Here is a 23,132-nt window from a genome sequence, read left to right on the forward strand (position 1 = left end):
TCCAGTACTCTAGATTTTTTTAAAGAAAACTGTTACTTCGTTAGAATTCAAGAAACAAGTTGTGCAATAAAACGTTAGGGATACTGTAATACACTCATTGCGTGGTATCACACTGGACCCCGCAGAAAAAGGGAAATGTCGTCTGTGATAACAGCGGAATTGAGCAACTGCACCCGTTACACACAGAGTTATCACTGGAGAAGTGACACTTTCAGGGTCTGCCCGAGCAGCCCAACGCTTTGCTAATGCCAAAACAAGTCTGAAACACTCAGATAAGTAGAAGTGATGAGAAGCGATAAGAGACCTTTTCAGAGGACAGAGAGAACACAACTGGAAATGTATCTCCAGCATGTGTGAAAGTTCCTGTAGTGCTGAGTAGATGTGCCGAGGAAAATGCAGTTCAATAGGTGGGGAAGAAAAGGCACTGAAGAGATGCTTCAGCAGCAGGTTCACTGTAGTTAAAACCTGTATCTGCATCCTGTAACTTTACTTGGAGATTCTATTGACGGGGGCTGTGGAGAATCCCTCAGCTTTTAATTATTTTTTTTTAATTTCCTCCTGGATACTGCCCCTTGTAACTCATCTCCCTTATTTCCAGCTCGCTTCAGCAACAGCACGCTGTTGCTGCCCGCGGCACGCAGGAACCCCCAGCACACAGGTGGGATCCCGTGCCCGCGGTGTCCCCGCTCCCGCTCCCGTCCCCGTCCCGCCCCTGTCCGCGCCGCCTCCTGTCCGCGGCAGGGCCGGTGCGGCGGCGGCGGCGAGGGGAGCGGGGGGCGGGTTTGCGCTGCCCTCCGCGTCCCGCCGAGCCCACACGGCCCCCGCGGGCCTGCGCCGGGCAGCCCTGGGCCAAGCATGGAGCAGCCATAGGGCAACCACAGAGCACCGAGCCCCGGAGCCCACACGGCCCCCGCGGGCCTGCGGCGGGAAGCCATGGACCAAGGATGGAGCAGCCACAGAGCAAGCAGAGGGCACCGAGCCCCGGAGCCCACACGGCCCCCGCGGGCCTGCGCCGGGCAGCCACGGGGCAGCCACGGGGCAACCACAGGGCACCGAGCCCCGGAGCCCACACGGCCCGCTGCCGGCCCCGCCCGCCCCGCCCGGGTGGAGCCGCGCCCCGCCCCGCCGTGGGAGCGGGATGAGGCGGCGGCGGCGGCCCCGGCCGAGGCGGCTGCCCCATGGCGGAGGTAAGTGAGGCGCGGGCGGTCCCGCAGCCGCCTCGGCCGAGCGGGGAGGTCTGGGGTGTCCGTGGGGGGAGCGGTGGGGACGCGAAGGAGAACGCTTTTGTGAGCCAGGCACCGTCCCACGAAGAGGAAAAAAAACCGGGCAGGAGGGATGCACACCTCCGGTGGTGTGCGGGGCTGCCCGTGTCCCGGGCGGCGGGAGGCACAGCGCCCAGCGGCGGGGCCGGGCTCCCGCGCTGCCTCTGCTGGCGGAGCCTCCCGCACCGAGCGGGGCCAGCCCCGCAGAGCTGCCGTGCACCGGGCACAGCCCGGCCCCAGCGCCGCTGGCACCTGCCGGCAGGGTGGTAAGGCCAGGACGGACAGTTCTGCTTGGCGTTGCCTCCGGCATCGCCTCTGCTTTCTTCATGTGGGCAGCACACAGGCTTCTCGGGAATATCAGGCATCTGCAGAAACGCAGCTTCTCCAGATGTTTCACATGGTGCACCCCTCACCTGGGCGCAGGGCACCTGTGCGTAGTAATGTGGTAACTACATTTGTCAGTAACATTTCTTACATGCAGAGGGTCTCACTGTGCCAGGGCAAACCTGCGGGCTCCCTTTATCTGCCCTCCGTTATCAGCGCGGCAGTTTCAAACCCGCCGTGAAGCAGTAAGCAGCTGGCAGCGCTGACCAGGTTTCCCTGCTTATTCGCGCCTCATCGTGCAGTCCCTGCCGCGCTTGTGTCGCCTTATGCCCGCTGAGGCCCCGTCCTGCACCGAGCTGAGGAGCTGTGCACAGCTGCAGCCCCAAGATTAGCCAAGCCGCTCGGCTGCGGGGCTGGCTTTTCCCAGTTAAACCGCTGTTGGGAACAGTTTCATTGTTTCCTGCGTAGTTTATGGTCTGGGACTTTTGTGGTGCACTTCGTGGATACAAAAGATACAGGAATGCCAAGACGGTGGGCTTGTGACTGATGTTCAGTACACTTCGAAATACCAAGCTGAACTACCAACATTTTTCAAGTTGGTTTTGAACAATTGTGAATAGCTGGTTTTTATTGTGAATTAATGGACCAGCATCAACTGGTAATTGTTTAATTTGTCATACATTATATATTTTATTTTTCTTTTTAATTTTTTTTTTCTTTTTCCCTATTTCCCCATGGGTTAACTTGGTTATTTTTGTAAAGTAGTTGCAAAACTAGTTTCAACACCCTGACTGTAAGAGATGACTCTTTTTATGTCAAGAGAAGATGATTCATTTCTTTGCTGAGTGTAGCTCTGGGCCTCTCTCTTTACCACAATGCATTCAAGTGAAATGATGATTGGAGGAAGATAATCAGTTCTTGAAATAAAGCATAAAGGGACATCTGTCTAGAAACCCCCATGTCACTTCCACTGGATGTCTTTTGAAGCACACAGCAGGTCCAAAACATGAAACACAGATCAAAAAGTAGGTCCTTGTTTTTAAGGTGACATTAGGTAGCTTTGTCTGAGTCTACTTATGTTGTCAAAACGTTATTGTAATAGTATAATGGATTCCAGAGTGGTTCAGCTGATTTGTAACTTTCAATTTGCCTTTTGTAAACATAGATTTGAGCTATTTTTGTCATTTCTCTTATCCACAGTAGATCAGGATGAGAAGTCTGTGTAAACAGATGGAAGTATTGGGTTTTTTCTGCTTGGTATTGTGTGGCATCATGAAAAGTTTGCAGTTGGATTTAGCCATCCCTGGACTGATTGTATTCATTGGACTCCAGTCCCCGGTGAGAACATTCCTGGCAACACAATGCAAGCTATTGGTCCTTGTCTTTCGAGATCTGGTGCTTAAAACTACTCTTGAAGACAACTGCAGATGAAAATTAATTCAGTGGCCAAAGCATGCTGTTGAGGCATACTAAACTGCAGGGGTTTAAACTGTCCTGTGCTGAGGTGCAGTGTTAGAACAGGCTGAGCACTTTGGCTTTGACAAGGAGTAAAGTGAGTAGGGGGGTTCCTACACTCAGCTTGCTGCCCAGCAGTCTGAGATCAGCCCTAACCTTTGTATTCACTACATTCCCAGCAAACCATTTCATTCTGTTTGTTTCTGTAATCAAACATAGGCTTGCTGATGAAATGTAAACCCCACAATATTTTATTGCTTTAGTAATAAAAATAGCAAAATATACTTCCTCTGAAATACACCCTTTAATGGACAAAACAATCATACTAAGTCAGTGTCTTGCTACTCGTTTTCTTAGATGAATGTGTGTAACAGAACCAGGGATAGAAGTGTTTGTACCACTGCAGTGACTGCATTAAAAAAAGGTTTTTTGTGCCAAGTTCTGCACTGTGCATACTGCCCTGTCCTGCATCCCCTACAGCAGGTCAGAGCAGGGTTGGTAGATGTGCCCTATGGCTTAGGGTATTAGTTTAATGCCTCTGCACTGTTCTGATCTGGGTCAGCTACAGAATCACAGCTTGTTGGTTTCATTCTCAGGGATGTTTAAGATTGAGACTAAGCTCCCTGAGAACCATGAGTTTAGAGGAAAAGAAATAAAAAAACAATAAACATTTGCTTTGGGTGACTGGAAATGCATTCATCAGCTCATGCAAGGAAATGGATTCATTTCTGTAGTAATGAAAGGTGGTGATTCTGGCCCTACCTCTTTGCAGAACACCTGAGTCCAAGAGTTTGTGCTCCAGTGGGCATGTTGGCTAAGGAAACAGATAAAAAGCCTAAGAGTGATCCAGGTCTTTTCTTTGGGGTGATTATTTTTCATGCTACTTTTATTTTCCCAGTTCCAACAGTGTTTGTGCTGCATATAGTCTTTCTCTTCACAGTTTGCTGGTAAAAGAGATTGCAGTCCTGGTTGATTTTTTTTTGTGTTCTTTCTAAGAACACAAACAAAATCAACCAGGTTTATAACGGGAGCACCACTTGCTCCTTAATATTCAGCACCTGTTTGCATACTAACATCTCCTATTGAAAACAGGATGCCTGACTTTTTTTGTTCTACTCAAACCTACTCATACAAGTAAGTCACATTGAGTAGGCCACATTGAATTAGTCACACAGGTAAAGTTGGGCATATCTGCTTATTTTTCCCCAATGTGCTTGTAAAGTATTGTTGGATTGCTCAAGGACATGGCTTATTCTAAGGAAAACTAAAACTGAAATTTAGAGGCGCTGTGTGGCTGTGTACATTTTGAAGTTTTAAGCTCAGAAAGAGCCTATAAAAGGGGAGATGGGGGAAAGGCATGTAGCTGACACGGGGTATGGGTCTTATATTGGTGGGGAAAAGAGGAGCCCTTCTACAGGCACATAACTTGGGTTACATTCCATGCCCCACTCTGCCAACTGCATTTTCCTTGGGCTTCTCAATGTAACACTGCCTCAACAACACTTCTGAAAGCTCTTACACTAAGCCCTAAGTCCATGTGAAAAATAAATGAGGCACATTTTTCAAAGCACCTTGAAAACTGTGTGTGAGGAAATGGGAGGCCTCAGTGCTGCAAGAGGTGACATCAGTCCTCTGTGTAGGTAGTAGTATGCCCTCCCAAACAAAGTCCCAAGAAGCTTGTCACACTGCAGTGTCTTAGCTGAAGGTCTTGCAAGGATTCAGAATTGCTCTACTTGATTCAGTGATTTTTTTTTCCCTTTCTTTTTTGTATATCAGTATTTCTGTGTGTGCAAGAGTGTTTATGTATGTATGTAGACATTTGAAGAAAAGGAGTTTAAAAACTCAGTGGTTTCTTTATCTTTTACAGAATATACATGAGAGAATATTTAGATTAGCAGGAATGGACTGTGTAGCTCTTCAGCTTTTTCTCTGTGTTAGTCTCACAGTAAAAATGTTCGTTCCAAATCACATGAACCCCAGGCAGTGATGCTGCCCATGCCAGCCGAAGAGGCAGTACCTGACTGAATGAGAGCAGGAGCTGCTGTGCTAGGTCATTGCACTCCATGTGAAACGAGCTCCAGCTCAGGGTGGGACAGAGAAGGAAAGTTCTGCTCCCACACAAGTCAAGTAGGTTTGTTATATCTGAATGTATTGCATTCTTTCAACAGATCTTTGAGGCTCTTCCCAAGAGCTGAATTCCTGCACTTGAATAAACAACACCTGCTCTAATTAATAATTAACAGCATAACATTGCTGTTGTTTATGAATTCCAAAATTTAAGGAAGAGGATGCACAGTGGATAATTTGTATTGTTTGTACTGTTGTCTCTATGTTACTTTTTAGAAAGGGCAGTGTGAGTCAAATTGAGTGTGAGGTTATGTAAAACCTCATACAAGCACAGTTCTTTGAACACATCAGAGGTAGAGTTTTATGGAAGCGGGGAATGTATCCCTGACTTTGAACACCATTTGAAGTATTTATCTTAAGTGAGAATGATTTGGGTTATGAATTTTTTTTTCTTGGTGAGTGTCAAATTTTGGTAAAGTGAAAGTTAAGTAGGAACCAGGAAGGCTTTTCTCTGAAGGTTTGTCTCCAAAGGCTGTTTCTGTAATCCATTTGAGAGCTGCCCACTGAAGCTGTGTGCTTAATTTACAGAACATATTTCAAATTATTATTTTCTTTTTTTCTTTTGGATTCATTGAGCAGTAGGACATGGCAATATTGCTCTGGAGAGACATCTGGAAGTAGATAAATGGGATGGGTCCCTGCTTGTGGATGGCCCTTACCTGATAGCCAGAACTCACCTTAAGGAGGTGGGGGAAGGACTTCATGGTGTCTCAGAAAGAGGTGGCATAAGAGAAAAGCCTCAAACTTAGTCTTGCAAGGGTTTGAAAAAGCCTGGTCAAAGGAGTGTTCAGGGAGGGTGTTGGAGGAAGTTGGAGTTGTGGTGTAGGACTGACTTACAGCAGCATTTTCCTGCTCTCTGGAGAGTGGCCAAGGTATTGCCAGTGCAGGGGTGGATGAAAAGTGCCTGAGGGAGTAGATGAGGGGAAGTAGAAGAGGGATTACAAGTGAGGGTCAGAGGGAAGGTGGAGATACTCAAATCCTAGAGGAGCTGAGGTGTCAGACTGTGACTTTTAGCAGTGCTCTCTATTCAGAACTGTGAGTTGGCAGGCATTTGGTGTTACAGAGGGGCTGGTACCTTGGAAAAGCTGGGAGTTGGATAAACTGGATGCCTGAGAAAGTGTGTTTGCCTGAGAGGACTCAAAGGGAAGACATCTGGAACTGAATTGCAGACAAAGTTTTATCTGAAAGGGTAATTTTATCCAAAAGGGTTACTGGGTGTTTTGTTTTTATTCAATACTGACTACTGCAAATAAGGGTATACAACCACTCTATGGTAAAGGTAGAGCAGGAAGGGAGGGAGGTACCTTACAGAGCCCTGATGTCAGGTAGTTCACTGACCACAAAAGAAAGCATCTTGGGGCACCAGAGGCATAGAAAGAGATTTTGGGTTTGGTTTTGGGTGGTTTGCTTTTGAGTGGTTTGTTTTTGGGTGGTTTGTTTTTCAGGAGGAAGGAGGGAAAGGGTACACATGGGGTTTGTTTTGTTTTTGGTTTTTTTACTGTGCTCTGTCAGAAACAGTGACTGAATAAATTTAATTACCCTCATCACGTTTACTCTCAGGGATGTTGCATGCTTTACTGATACTGAAATTGGACAGAAAACAAACTTTCAAACACAATTGCAAGTACTAGAAAGCAGGCATTCTTTATTCTCAGTGTGCTGAACACACCCAGAGAATATCTCCTCTGATCGAATGTATTGTGAAACTTTACCAGAAGATATTTATTCCACCAGGACCATACATGTTCACTACAGTGTACTAGCAAATACATAAACATCACTTCTCTGATAACTAATTTGCATGCATGTGCCTCTTACTGGAAGCCCTTTTATGGTCCTGGAGGGTTGTCTGGAGGAGTCCCTGGTCTCACTGAGTGCCCCCAGTGTGACAGATGAACTGGCCTTAGGGCATGCGCTATTCTTACTGCGTGGCTTTGCCACAAAAACCAATATATTCCTCATTATCTCTTTATCCACTGGTTCCAGCTGTATTTAGCATCCTGTGTATCTACTTTTGCGTTCTTTTATCTATTTTGCTATTTAGTCTTTAAGCTCTATTTAGCAACTTCGAGGGAAGCTGAAAATTTCTATTCTTTTTGTTGTCTGTCATTACAATGAAATTGGTTTCTGGTGAAAAACATCTGCACAGGACCAAATGGCTGGAGTGGGCACTTGTTTGGTGTATTTTAAAATCTCATTTTGAGGAGGTTATTGAGCTACTTTCAGCATGAAAACTGATGTTTGAATTGAAGTCAATGACAACACTGTCAGTCTCTGTATCTTCAGCGTGTACCTGTGTCTGCCTCCATCTGGGGAGGAGGTTGGTGTTAATTTTGTGTTGGAACAGAGTGCACCCAGAATGTGTGTTTTGTTCTAGCTGACACAGCTGGCCCATGCTATCTAAAGCCCTGAAATGCATGTGGTTGGAGAGGTGCTATCATCTCACTGCAGCACACAGGAGGGCTCTCCCAGGGAGTGTTGGGTTTCAGCCCAGATGGCACTATTGGGATTTAGAGTAGATAGGTCATAAATGTTTGACAGGTGCCACATTTGGAGTCACATCTATGAACCATTTGATTAACTCAGTTGCACTGCCTACCTGGCATGGTTTATTGTCATTTTTAAGTCTAGCCATATATAACAAGGAAGTAACTTTGATATTTGGTGTGTCCATCCACCATTCCACCCTCCACACATCCTAAACCCCAGCTGCATTTCAAAAAATAAAGTACTCTTCTCTTCTGGTGTTTTCAGGATATTTTAGGGTTTGTTATGCCTATAGAGAAACAACAAGAAATATTTTTCTTTCTATTTTTCTTATCTATTGAGTAGATATCAGTTTGTAAGATTATTATCACATATTTAAAGTACACAGGAAAAGAGCAAGATCACTACAATTAGAGTTGAATTATATCAGATACACCTCATTATATTTAATTATTAATTGTATTTAATCCTACCAAGTAGTAAAGTGGTTACTACTGGTTATGTTACTAGAAACTGTTTTGCTTAACTTCTGCTGATATTGTGCAAACTTAAAGGATTGTTGCAACACAAACCATTCTAATGATTCTATTCTGGAAATGCCACTTAATTATTCAAAACATGGCAAAGAGCACCAGGCCTGTGCCACATCTTTTCAGCTAATAACTTCTCTGGTTCCACAGAGAAGTGCAGTTAGTAATGGAGAAGGGACAAAAGTTTGTAGAAAACCATCTCAAAGATTAATGAGCAGTTTAAAACTTAACAACTAAAATAAAGAGAGCATAATGTAGAGTAATTAGAAGATAGCATATGAACAGGATACATAAGTTAACAGCACCAAAATAAAAATGTTCTTTTGCAGGTAATTATGCTTGTGTGCCTTTGCTCCAGCCCTGGGGTATTTGTAGTGATAACTCTGAGTGTGACTGCAGTGAAACTGCTTTGCAGGGGCAGGTACCCCCTGCCTCTCAGCGCTGTCTGTGCACCCAGGCAGGCCACCCTGTCTGCTCTGCTCTCTTCCAGCAAGCCCTTTCTGTTACTCCAGAGCTAGTTCAGGTATTTCTGTGCACTTGTAGCCCTGGGTTGTGTAGTTCTAGTCCTGTGTGCCACCTGCACATAGATCAATAGCTGAAAATAGATTTATTATGCTTTCTGCTGCTCCTTCAGAGGGATCTTCTTCACCCATCCAATACACCACAGTAGACCTATTTGTATTTTGGTGTCATTACAGGTTCTGCTCCCTGTACATTCTTTTAAGGACAGCAGATAAGGCATGGGTGTAGGAAGCAAGGGGAGGAGATACATGGAGGAAAGTTTGATGTACAGTACACCCAGTTCATGCTGAGATCAATACTGTGATTTACTTAATTGGAATCTGAAGGCTCTATTTTTAACACAGAGTAAGAAACTCTGGAAACCTGCTGGAGCAGGCAGCATGCTTCCAATTAAGTGTAGGCCAGGCCACCCACAAAACCGTACTTTCTCTCCCTTCCACATTGATTCTTGGCCCTCCTTAAGTAGCAGATTTGACATAAGCTACTACTTCTCATTTTGATAAACTGAAGCCTGTAGCTGACCTGTGGTGAGCTGCACCTTAGGGAAAGGGCAGGTACATGGTTAGAGCCCAGCCTCCCACATACAAGGCTGGTGGATAATTTGGTATGTCATATTCAGTCTCAGACTGTGTTCTTTAATTTAAGTGGCAGGAGCAAGATGAAAATTTCAGATACTTGGGATTTTATTTTTTTATTATTATTTAATGATGAGAATTTTAGTGTAGCTCTCTGGCTTTGTGCTTGCACCGAATCCTTCCAAATGCAAATCAAAGGTTGCCCTCAGGTAGGGTTGCAGTTTACCATTTGGAAGCAGCCTACTGATGGAGGCAGGAACTTCCACACCCTCCAGTGGTAGAAAGGGAAAGGCTTCTGCAGTTGATGGTATTATTAAGTCTTCTACAATCAGCAAAAATTAAGTCTTTTTCTCTAGACAGAGACAACCATGTGCTTTCCTGATTTCCTGGGCTCAGTGGAATTGCTGTAGCTCTATTACTGTTTATTCTGTTACCCTTGTTGCAAAATAAGGATGGGAAGGACAGAAACACTGAATGTGGCAGCACAGTGCTGAATAAATAGTATCTATGCCTAATCCTTCTTGTCATTAGATTAATATCCTCTGTAATAAAACTTCTGTCAATAGATGTACATCCAGTCTGTAGAATTAAGGTATCTTTAATGAAATGCCTTATTCAAAAACACAGTGTGGCTGTTTCTTGTGGAGAGACCCCTCCTATTCTCCCCATAGCAGTAATCCTGCAGTCAGTCCCAAGTGATACAACAGGCATGGAAGGAAGCATTCTGTTGTTGAGCTGTGCTGTTCAGTCATTCTTCATCACTGAGGAAGACTAACAAGCTGGTGCAAAGTGCAATAAAAAGCAAAAACCAGGGCATACCTGGTTTATGCAAAAAACAGCATTATCCAGGGGATTTTTGTGAAAAGCCAAAACAGAGAAATGAAGGCAAAAAGGTTGTGGTTGATTGCTGTATAGAGGGTTTTGCTGAAATGATGCCCTAGGTGAAAATTTGTGATGTGAAATACCTTACGTATGCTGTATCTATGCCACCACTGTTGTGAAAACCTGGCTGCAGGGCCAGGATCCTTCCGCAAGTCCTCTGGTAGTGCTGAAAACAGTTTTTTTCAAAGGATGGAAAATCTATTGTAGTAATAATCACTGTGAACTGTCATGATATCTATTTTAATATCATCTGCTGGAGGAAGAAATGGTGTTAGTAAGACTGATCTTCAGAGCCACACAGTGCAGCATTGTGAGGCTCACTCAGAAGAGATGACACATTGCCTTTGGCAAGCCACAGGGAATGGGCACGACTGCAAGCGTGAGACCCTGCTCCCTCCCTTCCCCACCGGCACCTCTGCTCCATTCACGTCAGCAGGAGCTCTGTGCAAAGATCAGAGGGACATTCTGACCTCCGTTTGTGCTTAAGGCCAAGAGTCCTTTAGGCAAAATGGTTTGTGATCCTGTAGTGCAGTTGGTGGCTCTCAGCCTGGAAACTGTGGGTACCATGACACCATCTATGGCTGAGTAGAGAAAATAGATATATATTTTTTCCTAAAAGATAACATAAAAATTAATGTAGACTCCAGATAAATTCCAAAATTTATAGTTGGAAATATTCTCCATTTCCTTAGCAGCCAGGAGTTTTATCTACTGATAAGAAAAGACCTGAAGATTCAGTTGTCTTTGAAATTTTGGGGAAATTAATACAAGACAGTGTCACAAATTTCTGTGAGCTTCAGGAGCATCTGGTTTCCCTTCAGAAAGGAGATGTCCCATCAGGTACATCAGAAATTTAATTGTCCTCACAGTGGTTTGGGGAAGGACCATCTCCATTGTAGACTGTGACGGTGTTCGCAGGGGTCTTAGGATGAGGGAAGAGACAAGGATCTGACTCCATGTTTCAGAAGGCTTGATTTATTATTTTATGATATATATTATATTAAAACTATACTAAAAGAATAAAGAAGAAAGGATTTCATCAGAAGGCTAGCTAAGAATAGAACAAGAAAGAATGATAACAAAGGCTTGTGTCTCAGACAGAGAGTCCAAGCCAGCTGGCTGTGACTGGCCATTAATTAGAAACATCCAACATGGGCCAGTCACAGATCCACCTGTTGCATTCCACAGCAGCAGATAATCAATGTTTACATTTTGTTCCTGAGGCCTCTCAGCTTCTCAGGAGGAAAAATCCTAAGGAAAGGGTTTTTCATAAAGGATGTCCGTGACAGTAGACTTCGGCAGACCAGCATCATCTGCAGTCAGATTTCCACTGTAAGAAAGTTGAACTGTGAGGATTTTTTATGATCTGTAGGACACACCATGGGCTCTTCCCAAGGCTTCCCCAAGCTTTTCTTTGCCCTGGCACAGGAATAGGTTTATACCCCTGGAAATTTTAAAAGGAGTGATAAATTTTAAAACTTTGTGACTCATATACCTTCTGTATACAAACCTAATGCTTGCAGTTGGTTTTTAGAGGCATCACATTATAGATACCACATTTCTAACTATTTCCTGCATTTGCCTCTTCTGCAGCCAGTAGAGTAATGAATTTGCTGTGTTATCCAGGAGCTGAATGCTCTGCCACAGCAGCAGCTTTCCAGGCCACTTGGCTCCAGAGGAGCTGCTTAAGGTCCTTATTGAAATTGTCCTTGACTTCTAACTCACTTTTGATGATCCTGCATTTTATTAATTAGAATATTAACAGGTCACATGAATTTGACAAGTGGTAGGTTGCTTCTCTGTAAAATTAAAGCCTAGCCCTGATCTTGCAGGCACATAGGTATGGGACCAATTTCATGCCTGTGATCTGCTCCATTGGACTCATTTAAGTGTTTGCAAGTAGCTAATTGCCATGTTCTCAGTGTCTTGTGTAGTAAATGCCCTCTCCTGTTCAACTACATGGAGAAAACTGTTGGTTAGGAGGTTTGTTTTCTTGTTACTGTTTTTTTGTATGTCTGTATGTCTGGTTTTAGGCAAGCAAATTTGTTTTCTCATATTTGGCAATAAAAAAAATCATCTGGTCATTTCCAGATGCAGCTGACAAAGAAGACATTAATGTATTGGAATATAATTTCTAATGAGTAGAAACTGTGTTAGGCATCACTGAAGGAAACCCTTCATTCCTACATTAAAATGACAGATGAGTGCCCTGTAGATCTATTTGTTTTTTCAAATGGCTGTTTATAAAGCTAAAGTTCTCTTCCAATCTTGAAAAGAAAGCACAGAAAAATTGAAAGCAAACAAAATTAGTTTAAAATGAAATTAGTTTTCATATTTTTAAATATTTAAATAGAATGTACAAAACTGAAAATAATGTTAATTTGTTATAAAGTTATATTTATTTAATTTTTCTCCAGAGTCCTCTTTTTGAACTTTTTATATTTACTTTATAATGTGTTTTGTATGAAGGAACAATTTATAAAATTTTATATGTTTTGATGACTGTTACAACTGCAAGTTTTATGTAGTTTATGCTTTCATAACAAACCTGTGAAGTAAATTGTTTGCTGAGATTTTTAGAACTGAACTCTGTCTCATTATCTTTGCTGCTGTTGAAAACTTGTTTTTACTGCTCCTGCCACAGCATTTTTCTGGGAATACCTGGAACTAATGCAGTGTGGCCACTTGGTTTCCTGGCTGCTGCTCCTCTGAGTTTCACATTTTAATAATACAGCCTTGCCCTGCAAAAGCTGAAATGTAAAAATATTTAAAAATATAAATACACACTTTTAAAAATTAGGAATTAGCACTGATTCCTTCTTATTACAGCAATACTCCAGCCCTATATAATAAACAATGAAAAAGTCTGATGATACAAATATAAATAAAATAAAACTTTTTTTTTTATATTTGAGAATTGCTACGGAGGCCCCTAAATTTGAACAGTCTCATCACTAGAGATTAAAAACCTCCATCACTTGGATAAATGAAAATGGGTAATGTCTACATGGAAGTGATGGTAAACAGAGTTGCTGTTACTATGCAGGTAAGCAAGGGATTTTGCCAACTGGTAATGTATAATTGCTGCTTTATAATTCCATCAGTGAGTATCTATCTGGCTTGGATATGTTGTTGTGAAATGACCTCCAAAAGACACTGATAATCCAAACTTTTCATGAAATCACATCATGGTTCTTTGTGTGGTTTAGAGGAATTTGTTTCCAATGTCCATTTCTGCTGCAGATGGGTTCAGTGCCTGGGCACCAAACCAAGAGGTGGTGGCTGCCCCCCTGAACTGACACTGGTCTTACTCTGCCCCCAAAGTCTACACACTCAGTTCATCCACATGACCTGTTCAGTGCATATTTTATTTGGAATGCTATCACTGGAAGAGAAAAAAGTGCTTTTTAAAGATGAATTTTGAGAGCAAGCTGTGTAATAGAACTGTTTTATTTGTGTCTTCAGGATGTTGACCTGAAAGCATGTCAGGGAGCTTTGGATGACTGCTGTCCACCTCCAGGAGAGGATCAGCTGGAACTGCAAGAACAAGAGGAGAAAGACAAAAATCAAGTAAGTGATAAAAAAAAGGGAAGAAGGGAAAACTGAAGAGGAAGTGAGGGAGGATACAGAACTTATCACTAAGATAAATAGTAGTAAAAAGTTTTGAAAGGAATAATTTATTTCCTCTTTTTATTTGAAATGTTCCTTGCCAGGGCAGGAAAGAAATGCTCACTTCAGACAGTGCTTTGTGAATGATGCCCTTGTACACCTTTTTGAAAATTGCCTCCTTCCCTCAATCCCTCACTATTTTTTGTGTAGTTGAAATATTCAGAGGTTTACAGAAAACACTTACAACTAATTATTTTTTAATTTGGGTTTATTTTCTGTGTTATGAAGGTGTTGTGTTTGTGGGTGAGGATGTTTTTGCCTACAAACACTAGAGACATCGATGCTAAATTATACTGCTCTCACAATTTATATAAAGCTTGATGCTCAGATGTAGAATTACATTTGGGGCACTGAACTCTTCAGTTCTGCTCTCTCTACGAGCTGCAATGAAAAGAGCACTCAATTTTCTTGAGACCTTGTGAGAGCTGAGAACCTCTGATCCAGGTGCCTTGCCAGCCTCTCTGTTTGCCACTCCCCTGAGAGCTTGGCTTTGAAAAAATACCTGATTTTTCCATGCTGGTGGGGAGGTAGAGCTTCAGAGGAGAGCCCAGTTCTGCTGTTGAGGGCAGAGTAGAGGTGCTCAGGCCATGGAGCTGATCTGCTCGTTCTAGCAACATCTCATCTCCCGTCAGGATGAAGACTTGATAGTGGGGTCAGCAGCAGTGTTGCACTGTGCTCTGTTTCCTCTCAGACTTTGATTTGTGCCTCCTTTTAGGTGAAATAACTGTGCCTTACACCATGTTTCTCTTTTTGTCACAGAGCAACAGCAACTATGTAGATTCCATTCTCTCCTTAGAGGGCTATTTACAGCTTCTGTCATCACAGGTGGAAAACATGCTAGAGGTAAATGAGATAATACAGGTATTTCAAATAGATTTGAATGCAGTCAGCAATTACTCTGTTTTATCAAATGAAACTACCACAGCCTACCCTACCCACTCTGGGAATTTATTGACAAATCAATGTAGTAAAACTTACCTGAAACTGCTAAAGATGCTACTATCCACCTTTTACGGCAGCAGTCATTGGCTTTACTTGAAAAGTTTTCCCCAGCAACTTGTCTGGTGTAAGAGCTTTATCTTTAGTGTGATCTGGTGTTCAAAGTTGGATGGAGCCACTGGACAACTCAATTAGTTCAACTAATAGTTGCGTTTCTAAAGCCTAATAACCAGTTTGTATTTATGCAGCAGCTCTTGTTGTGTTTCTCTAGAGCAACACTGATTTATTACATTTATTACACATTTATTTATTGTATTTGTGGTGAAGGATTACATTTGTCATAAATATTGGGTCAAGTGCTTACAGAGTTGCTAGTCTCAAGAACAACAGATCATCTTCACTGGAAATCAGGTCTGTCAGCATTAGCAGTAAACCCATTTAGTGTTTTGGGGTTTTTTTGTATTTTTAAATCTTGTGGCCTTCTGATACTATATTTTACTTTCTGTGTGCCCATCTTCACAAAAACCAATTGTTATCTTACCTGAACTCTCCCCCTCCTCCCACAGCTCATAGCTGCAACTATTGACCATAAAGCTACTCCCTACATTCCTCTTTTGCTATACTTTAAGGGCATCTTATATACACTTCCCATCACAGGATCCTCTTCTGGGGTCATTAGTGTTTTCCATATAACTCCATGCTTATCTGGTTTTGGGAATCTCTAGCTTGGATAGTACCTTCTAGCCCATAAATTAGCTTCCTCTTCTGTTCAGCTCTGGAAATGGATTGCACACTAACGAGACGTAGAAGTTCATCAGTTTAGTTTTCTCTGTTCTCAAAATTTGAAAGGAATTTGGCTGCAGCCTTTATACAGCTGTTACAATACACAGTAACACATTGCATATTTTATTTAACATTAATAATGCACTGCCATCTTGTGACAATCTATCTGATGAATTTGGATTGATTGTTTCTGCTAAGTATCAAGTCTTTACAGTGAGTGGAATTTTTTGATAGCTGACTTACTAAGAATCATTCTTTTCAAAGGATTGGTTGAAAATAGCATCTCTATCCCACAGACTGCAGGTGGTCTGGTACAAGGTAACTCCCTAGGAGAAATAAGGCAAGACCACCTTCTTGTTGCCCGAGCTCCCAGTAAGCATAATAGGGAACCTAAGATGTTCTGGTCCTTATGGTACATCATTCCTTCCCTGTGGAAAGTGCTTTTTACATGTTCACTGAATGGCAATCAGAAAGTTCTTTCCTGAAACACAGTAAGGATACTCAACTATGGAGGAATCCTATACACTTCCTACTTGATGTATTTACATTCTCAAGTACTTTGTATTGATCAGAGGAGTTCATGACTCCTCTGCCTTTGTGCTTCTGAGACCCAGCAACTCTAACTCAGGTCCTCAAAACGTGGGCCTTAGTGCTACTACAGCATTACTAGTCCACTTTATTGTTTGAACATCAGGACTGAGGCATCACATATCAGCTTTGGTTTTGTAAAAAAACCCTGAGTAGTAATTTAAAGTCAAGACATCCACAAAAGGCATGACTTGGTGGGAGGGACGTTACCTCCAAACTGATCAGTAAAACAGTTCAGCTGAATTTTGGATGCAATAGAATTCAGTTAAATGGAACTAAACCAAATGTGGCACCTCACAGGCCTGAAAACTTCATAAACTGTGAAATAAGTAGTGAGACTGCAAAAGCACAGTCTTAATATTCCTGTCTTCCACTTTTTCTTCACTGCTGTCCTTACTGGTTAACTTCTGAAGATGAGCTATTTATCTTCTTTAAAAAGTTTGGTTTTTAACAGTGTAGCACCTTGAACCAGCTCTCTCTTGAATCATCAATACCACTGCCAGGTAAAAGGGTCATGTCACTCCTCCCAGCAGGACATTTTTTAGATCAGATCAGACAGAACACATAGGCCACAGTTTGTACACTTGGCAGTAGTCCCGTTTTTCCCTCTCAACCCTAATCGGTCTCACACTGTCCTTTGCAAGTCCTTTGCCCATTCCTTCAGTCACTTCTGCACTCACTCTTCCTTCCTCCTTTTGCCATATGACTATACAGATTATGCTTTATACAGATGGGAAACAGCATTCCAAATAGCTAGAAGAAGAGTTTAACATACAAAAATTTGGCTTTAATAGAATAAAGTAGTGGAATGTTAAAAAATGTTCGTGACTGTTTAGGCAGGGGATGTAGAAGCATTCGTTTTATGAAAGATCTCATTTTTTCCCCCTTCATCTTTTAGGTGAACTTACTGGAAGATACACAAGTTGCTACTTCTAGTAGAGGCCAAGACCCATCATCCTCACACCACAATATAAACTTGACCCAGACACTTCACAACAGTTTCAGTCCTCCTGATGCCATACTACTAAGAACAGACTACCCCACTCAATTAAATTCAAAACCAAGACACTTACAAAGGCAAGAGTTTTTCCCTCAATCAAGCACTGATATCACAAATCCAGAATCACAATTTCATGGGTCAAATTTGACAGGGCTGTTTTCAGCTGCTGATCTTAGAAATCTAACAGCCCATGATGATAATTTTGATGAAATTAAGCTCATGTCTTTGGCTTTGGAGGAAGGCTTTAGTCCTATAGAAGTTTCTCAGATCTTTGAAGAGCCTGGCTCAGATTCAGGACTGCCTTTGAATTCAAATCACAGCACCACCTCTTATTCAGTCTGCTGTGAAGGTTCTGTTGGGTACAGCAGCGGTGTTAAATCTGCTCCTTCGCACGGCTTAGGAGCTGTTGGTGGCCACTGCCAAGAAAACATTAAGCACAGCCATGTTGAATATCCAGGTGTTGCAGAGTGTTCTACAGAAGCCATGCTTCAGCAGTTTCTTCATAATCACACTTACAATCAGCTGCCAAGTCAAGCAGCATCCACTCCAGAGTATTATCAACAGATGTGGATGAAGAAATCAAACGAAGTGAAGGAGAGGTGCCATAATTCTACTGCTACAAACCGGAGCAGAGATGAGTGGCGTGCAAAAGCTCTGAGAATACCGTTTTCAGTGGAGGAAATTGTAAGCATGTCTGTTGACTCTTTCAACACCATGCTAGCAAAGAACCAGCTGACAGAAACTCAGGTATCACTTCTACGTGACATCAGGCGAAGAGGAAAAAACAAGGTAGCTGCCCAAAAATGTCGTAAACGCAAACTGAATGCAATTCTTAACTTGGAAGAAGATGTGTGTAATCTCCAAACACAAAAGGAGAGCCTTAAAAAGGAGCACTCCCAGTGTAGCAAATTAATCAACCAGATAAAGCAAAAATTAAACAACTTGTACCATGACATTTTCAGTAGACTGAGGGATGACCAGGGTAGACCTGTTAACCCACGCCAGTATGTCATTCACTGCAGTAGCAATGGTAGTGTTTTCATAATACCCAAGCACTTGGCCAAATCTGAACAGAAACAAGATAACAGAAAAGAGCAGAAACAAAAGTAAGATGACTGGAGATCACCTAAATCACCTTTATTTTGCCTGCAAGGATGATAAGAGTACTTGTGTAACAACTAAAAGTCAGTCATTACAGCAGTTCAAACAGAACCTCCACTTGAGGAGAAACACTATGTTGAAGAGTCTGGCAAACCTAACCAGCTGAGATTTGTTAGAAGGTCTGTGAGCTGAGGCTTCTGGATGAGGAAATCTGTTTAGTTTTAGTTAGAATTAAAGGAGCTAGACCATCAGTGTAGTTTTATAGACCTATGTTAAAACTAGGAATTTAGTTACTGGTAATGGGGGGCAGAGGGGAAAACACCTGTGAGAGATAAAGTCAACTTTGGATCAATGTTACACATGCAGGAAAATGTTTTAGTCTTGAATACTTGACTCTTATACAGAAAATGATCTTATTTTATTCTCTAGCACTGAAAGAAAAATTATAGTTCTAGTGCATCTTCCAACTTAAACTCACTGTGGATTTACATAAGCTCAAGAGATAACTGCATGCTTTGCATTTATTCAGAACAGTTCTGCTTTTCCTGGTTTTCCTTTGAGGAGAGCAGCCCAGGAGGCTACTGCATTTTTCCTCACTACTTTCAGCATCATAACTCCAAGCAAAGATAGCCTGCCACTTAATTTTACAACTCATACACTCAACCTGCAAACATGCTTAAAAATAGTGTCTGATTCAATATTTTCTTACCTTCATCCTCTGCAACTAAATCATTCTCAACTTTCTTCCACAAAAATGACCAATGGTGAAGGAGTTTCTGTTCTGTTTCCTAGTGACTGTGATATTTATTTGTGTCCCTTCTGCTTTCCTCTATTTTGACACCTTCCTCAAGAAATATTTGAGTTTTTCTCTGTGGCTTTTTTAACTGGTATTTTAAAGTGTTTTTAATGTTTCAGATTTAATTTTTTAAAATATACATTTTACTTAGTCTTTAAATTAAGTTGAACCAAATGACTGTTTATCTATACTTGTAATTTTGAGGTTACACTCTGATAGTGCTCCAAATGAAGAGTTTGACATTTATTTGTGCTTTTAGAAAGGAGTTTTATTCACTTACATACTTACAACATCTTATCCTTTAGTGTTTTACAGCCTGAAAAAGGTCTGCAAGAGCAATGGCCTAAAAGGCCTGTAATGAATGATAAGGAAAGAATGTTGAGGTATATTATTATGAAAGTAACTACTAATATTGATTTCTAGATAACAACAAATACTTCTTGTAATTTTATAACTAAAACACATAAAAATGGTATTTAAAAAGTTCTCATTGGTCATGGCACGATGACAATGGAACAAACTTACATTCAGGTACGATAAAAAAATCACTTGTACCAATGATGTAAGAGCTCCACATACAAGCTTAAATGCCAAATTATACCTGCTGAAGAAATAAACTGCCACTACCATGGAAGTCACGTTGGCTACTTGCACTTATCTGTAACAAAACTGATACTATCAAGTGATATTTTCTAAAAAGGGAGCCCTAAGATAGTGCCAAGTGCACTGAATTATCAGTAATGAAATCAGACTGTTTGAACAATTTTCTCAGCATTTTCTATTAAAATATTTCTTTAAATAAATGTGTGCATGTGCTCTTTATTGATTCCACCACAGTCTCACATTGCTAAGTGTAAATTCATAGCAGAAAGTCCCATTACTGACGGTATGCTATTTTTTGCTATTGGTTAAGCATCAGTGTGAGACATACCTATCCTAATCAGTATATATATATATATATGATGAACTGTTAACTTTATTTCTAGTTGTAAAAAGAAAAAAGAAGTGCATATTCAAGTCAGCATGATCATAATCAATTAAATGACATAAACATTTTAAAATCCACGCACTTACTCTTTGCAGGACAAGGTCTTTAAACCTACTTCACTGCCTACATGCAAATTCTCATAGCTACTACAGTTACGCTCACAACTGAGAAATCCAGAAAGCCAAGTATTTCTGCTTTAGGGCTTCACACAGGGAAGAAAAAAAAGCCTGAACTTTTTGGTGCCCACTCCTTCAGTAGCAGTGGCAGGTGAGCTCTGTGGATTTTTGTAAGGCCAGCTGCTAATGGAGTATTGCATATACCCAATTGGGAAATAGCTACACAGTTACATTTTGGTACATGCCAAAAAGAAAGTATGCTGTAACCCTTTCAAAACACAATACTAATGGAAAAGCAACTTACTCCAACTGATCCATTTATCAGCCCCAATACCATTCCATTTCTTGTAAATTTGCAGATTGTGAAGGATTATGAACTGCCCTCAGCTAATTCAACTGTCATAACTGCCCAGAAACTGTTTCTTTAATGTTGATGTAAGACCCTCAGTTCCCCAGAACCCAACAAGAAACTCTACTACAAAAAACTGAGCTGAAATACTGATTTTGGGCAGACTGCAACAGTACTGATGATACAATGAACTTTATGTCTGGATTTTTTTTAACCATCAGCTACCTGCCCACAGGATAAAACAACAGGTGGAATTCAGACGGGATATCCCATTTTTAATTGGAGTAGACATTCATTTGAAATTACTTCCCTTTCTGCAACTAGCCTCTGTTTAAAAGTAAAATTCCAAACAGACACACGCACACAAAATCCACACTAAATGAAAATTCCCAAACATGGCCTGGTCTTGGCTATGCTTTATAGTTCCATGTCCTTAAACGATGTGTGGTTAGGCTAGCCAGCTGAAGCTTTTGATGCACTTTATGTACTGGCCTTAGACCGTATTTGCAACCTCTATACCAAAATAGAGACACTACAGAATTGAACTTTTCAGGTAAACAGGACAAATCAAAGTTGTTACTGAAAGGGTTGTAAAATGTGGTAACACCTGACTCAAGTCTGTCTTGTCTTTATTATTGACAGATCAAGATTTTCACAAAATCAAGATCCCAAGTGTACAAACCAGGAGCTTTATTGCGTGGAAAGACACAATATGGTATCAAACCTACTCTGGAGCCAGATGGCACAAAAACATTACAGCTGCATCCTACCTTTCCACTACTCTGTTGAAACACAAGCCTCTGAGGTTAGAGTGAAAACACTTATTAAATATAACTAGGAAACCACTAAGCTGATGATTGTAAACATAGCTGTTGACAGTAACAAAACTCAGAAATACCCAAGTGGGAGTGGTCATTAAAATACTGGTCCCATGACACAGCTTTGAAGTAGTCTGTAACACTTCAGTGCTAAACTGCACTTATGTTAATAAGAGCTTATCTGCAAGAGGTTAGGAAAGGTCAGATTACATAATACACTTTGTGGACTGTATACCCATTATTGATGGCAGCAACTTGTACTACAGAGCATTACCTGCTGGCTGCTCCAAGATTCACTCCTGTTCTGGAGAAACATCCACCAGCAGCCAAGGCAAGCTGAGTACTCCATCCAACTGCAACCCCACTGTGGTTGCTTTCTGAGCTGTAAGGCTGGACACTCCCGCAGAGGCATCCTGCGAACAAGCGCACCCGAGACACACAGCTGAAACGCTGCACGCACTTTAAATGACCATTGCTGTACTGCACTAAAGTGCAGCTTTGAATTCATGTTTTAGGTTTTATTCAATGGCTTTGGCTTTTTACAATGCCAAATTTTACAAGCTGAAGATGTTCCTGCTCAAGAGCTTACAATCTAGTTTTTAGATGAAGGAACCAGAACAAACTTCAATGAGGAAAAGAATGGACAGAGCACTTCATGAGTATCAACTTGTCAATCTTTGTCTCAAAACACACACACACATTTTTTCATCTCTGGGAGTCATCTAAAAAGAATCTTGAGGACGGAGGTGGCAGAGACCTATAAATAAGGCAAGAGGACACTCAACAGCAGGGTGTAGTGAGAAACTGTTTATTAAGTAAACTAAAGAGATGGCAGATGTAACCACGTGAAGTTGTAGTACTGTAGTGTGTATCTCTCATGAAGTACTGCTACTTGACACCTGCTGCACAGCTACTACACCACCATGAAGTCTACCAGCCACCCATTTTCATACAATATCCCCAAATGAACATAACAAGGGGGGAAGAAAAAGTGCTGCTAACAGCAATTTTCTAGGACTTTCCCCCAGTCACCCTTTTTTGTACAGTGAAGCAGCATGGGAGGTCTCACAAGGTGCCTGAACACTGCTGACCTAATGTTCATAGCACTCTGTCAGGTAAGTCACACAGGTATTATTTATACAATTTTACTGCTGATGAACAAACCAGTTCTTGCTCCATTAACTGGAGTAACTCCTGACAAAATTTCTGTGCAACACAAACCAACAGTAGCTGCAAAGCAAAAACATGACTCTTATAAGGGACAGTATTCTTGCCAAAATGGATTATTACCCAGACAAACCCTTCTATGTAACACTCCTATCCTAGACACACTGAATGGTATGGCTGAATAAACATGAAGAGAAACAGCCTTAGATGGAAAAGCAACAGCACTACTATGGTAGCGCTCACTTGCATCACACGCTACTTCAAACACCAAAATAACACTGAACCTACAGGGAACACACAGCCCCAGTATGTTCCCAGCAAATTATCCTCTACCAGTGCTGCCAAAACAAACTCAGCTGGCAACTGTTTGAAAATTCAGATCCATTTCTGGGGCTGGGGTGTTCTTCCCCAGAAGCGATATGATTTCACCACAGATCATGTACATTCACCATCAAACTAAAACAACACAGTCTTTCCTACACATAAAAAAGTTCATGCCCTGTTCATTTTACAGCATTAACAGCAATTGTTGGCGTTTTCCTGAATGTTTTTTGGAATCTGCAGCACAACAGAAATGAAAAAAATTCAACTTTCATTGTATATAACACAAAGTCTGAGTGGCCAGAACTCTACTACTGACCTCTTTTCACCATC

The 23,132-nt window shown here is 41.6% G+C and overlaps 1 protein-coding gene across 2 annotated transcripts; it reads left to right on the plus strand.

Annotated features, from left to right (window-relative positions):
- The first annotated feature begins 1,142 nt into the window (after positions 1-1,142).
- NFE2L3 (NFE2 like bZIP transcription factor 3) lies at positions 1,143-19,807 on the plus strand. 2 transcript variants are annotated; one of them, XM_058816585.1, is made up of 4 exons: positions 1,143-1,187; positions 13,630-13,734; positions 14,593-14,676; positions 17,042-19,807. In XM_058816585.1, the coding sequence occupies exons 1-4, from the start codon at positions 1,179-1,181 to the stop codon at positions 18,251-18,253; spliced, it is 1,410 nt and encodes a 469-aa protein (XP_058672568.1). In that variant the 5' UTR covers positions 1,143-1,178; the 3' UTR covers positions 18,254-19,807. The 2 variants fall into 2 exon arrangements, with proteins under 2 accessions (XP_058672568.1, XP_058672559.1); XM_058816576.1 differs by lacking the exon at positions 1,143-1,187 and adding an exon at positions 13,077-13,210.
- Positions 19,808-23,132: the final 3,325 nt, after the last annotated feature.

Source organism: Ammospiza caudacuta, chromosome 1, assembly GCF_027887145.1.
Source record: "Ammospiza caudacuta isolate bAmmCau1 chromosome 1, bAmmCau1.pri, whole genome shotgun sequence".
Taxonomy (NCBI): domain Eukaryota; kingdom Metazoa; phylum Chordata; class Aves; order Passeriformes; family Passerellidae; genus Ammospiza; species Ammospiza caudacuta.

Bases quoted from the DNA above. Each gene is read 5' to 3' on its own strand.
- NFE2L3 (XM_058816576.1), top strand. From the start codon at position 13,151: ATGAAAATGGGTAATGTCTACATGGAAGTGATGGTAAACAGAGTTGCT. The intron at 13,735-14,592 runs GTAAGTGATAAA...TTTTTGTCACAG, and splicing joins AGGAGAAAGACAAAAATCAA to AGCAACAGCAACTATGTAGA. The intron at 14,677-17,041 runs GTAAATGAGATA...TTCATCTTTTAG, and splicing joins AGGTGGAAAACATGCTAGAG to GTGAACTTACTGGAAGATAC.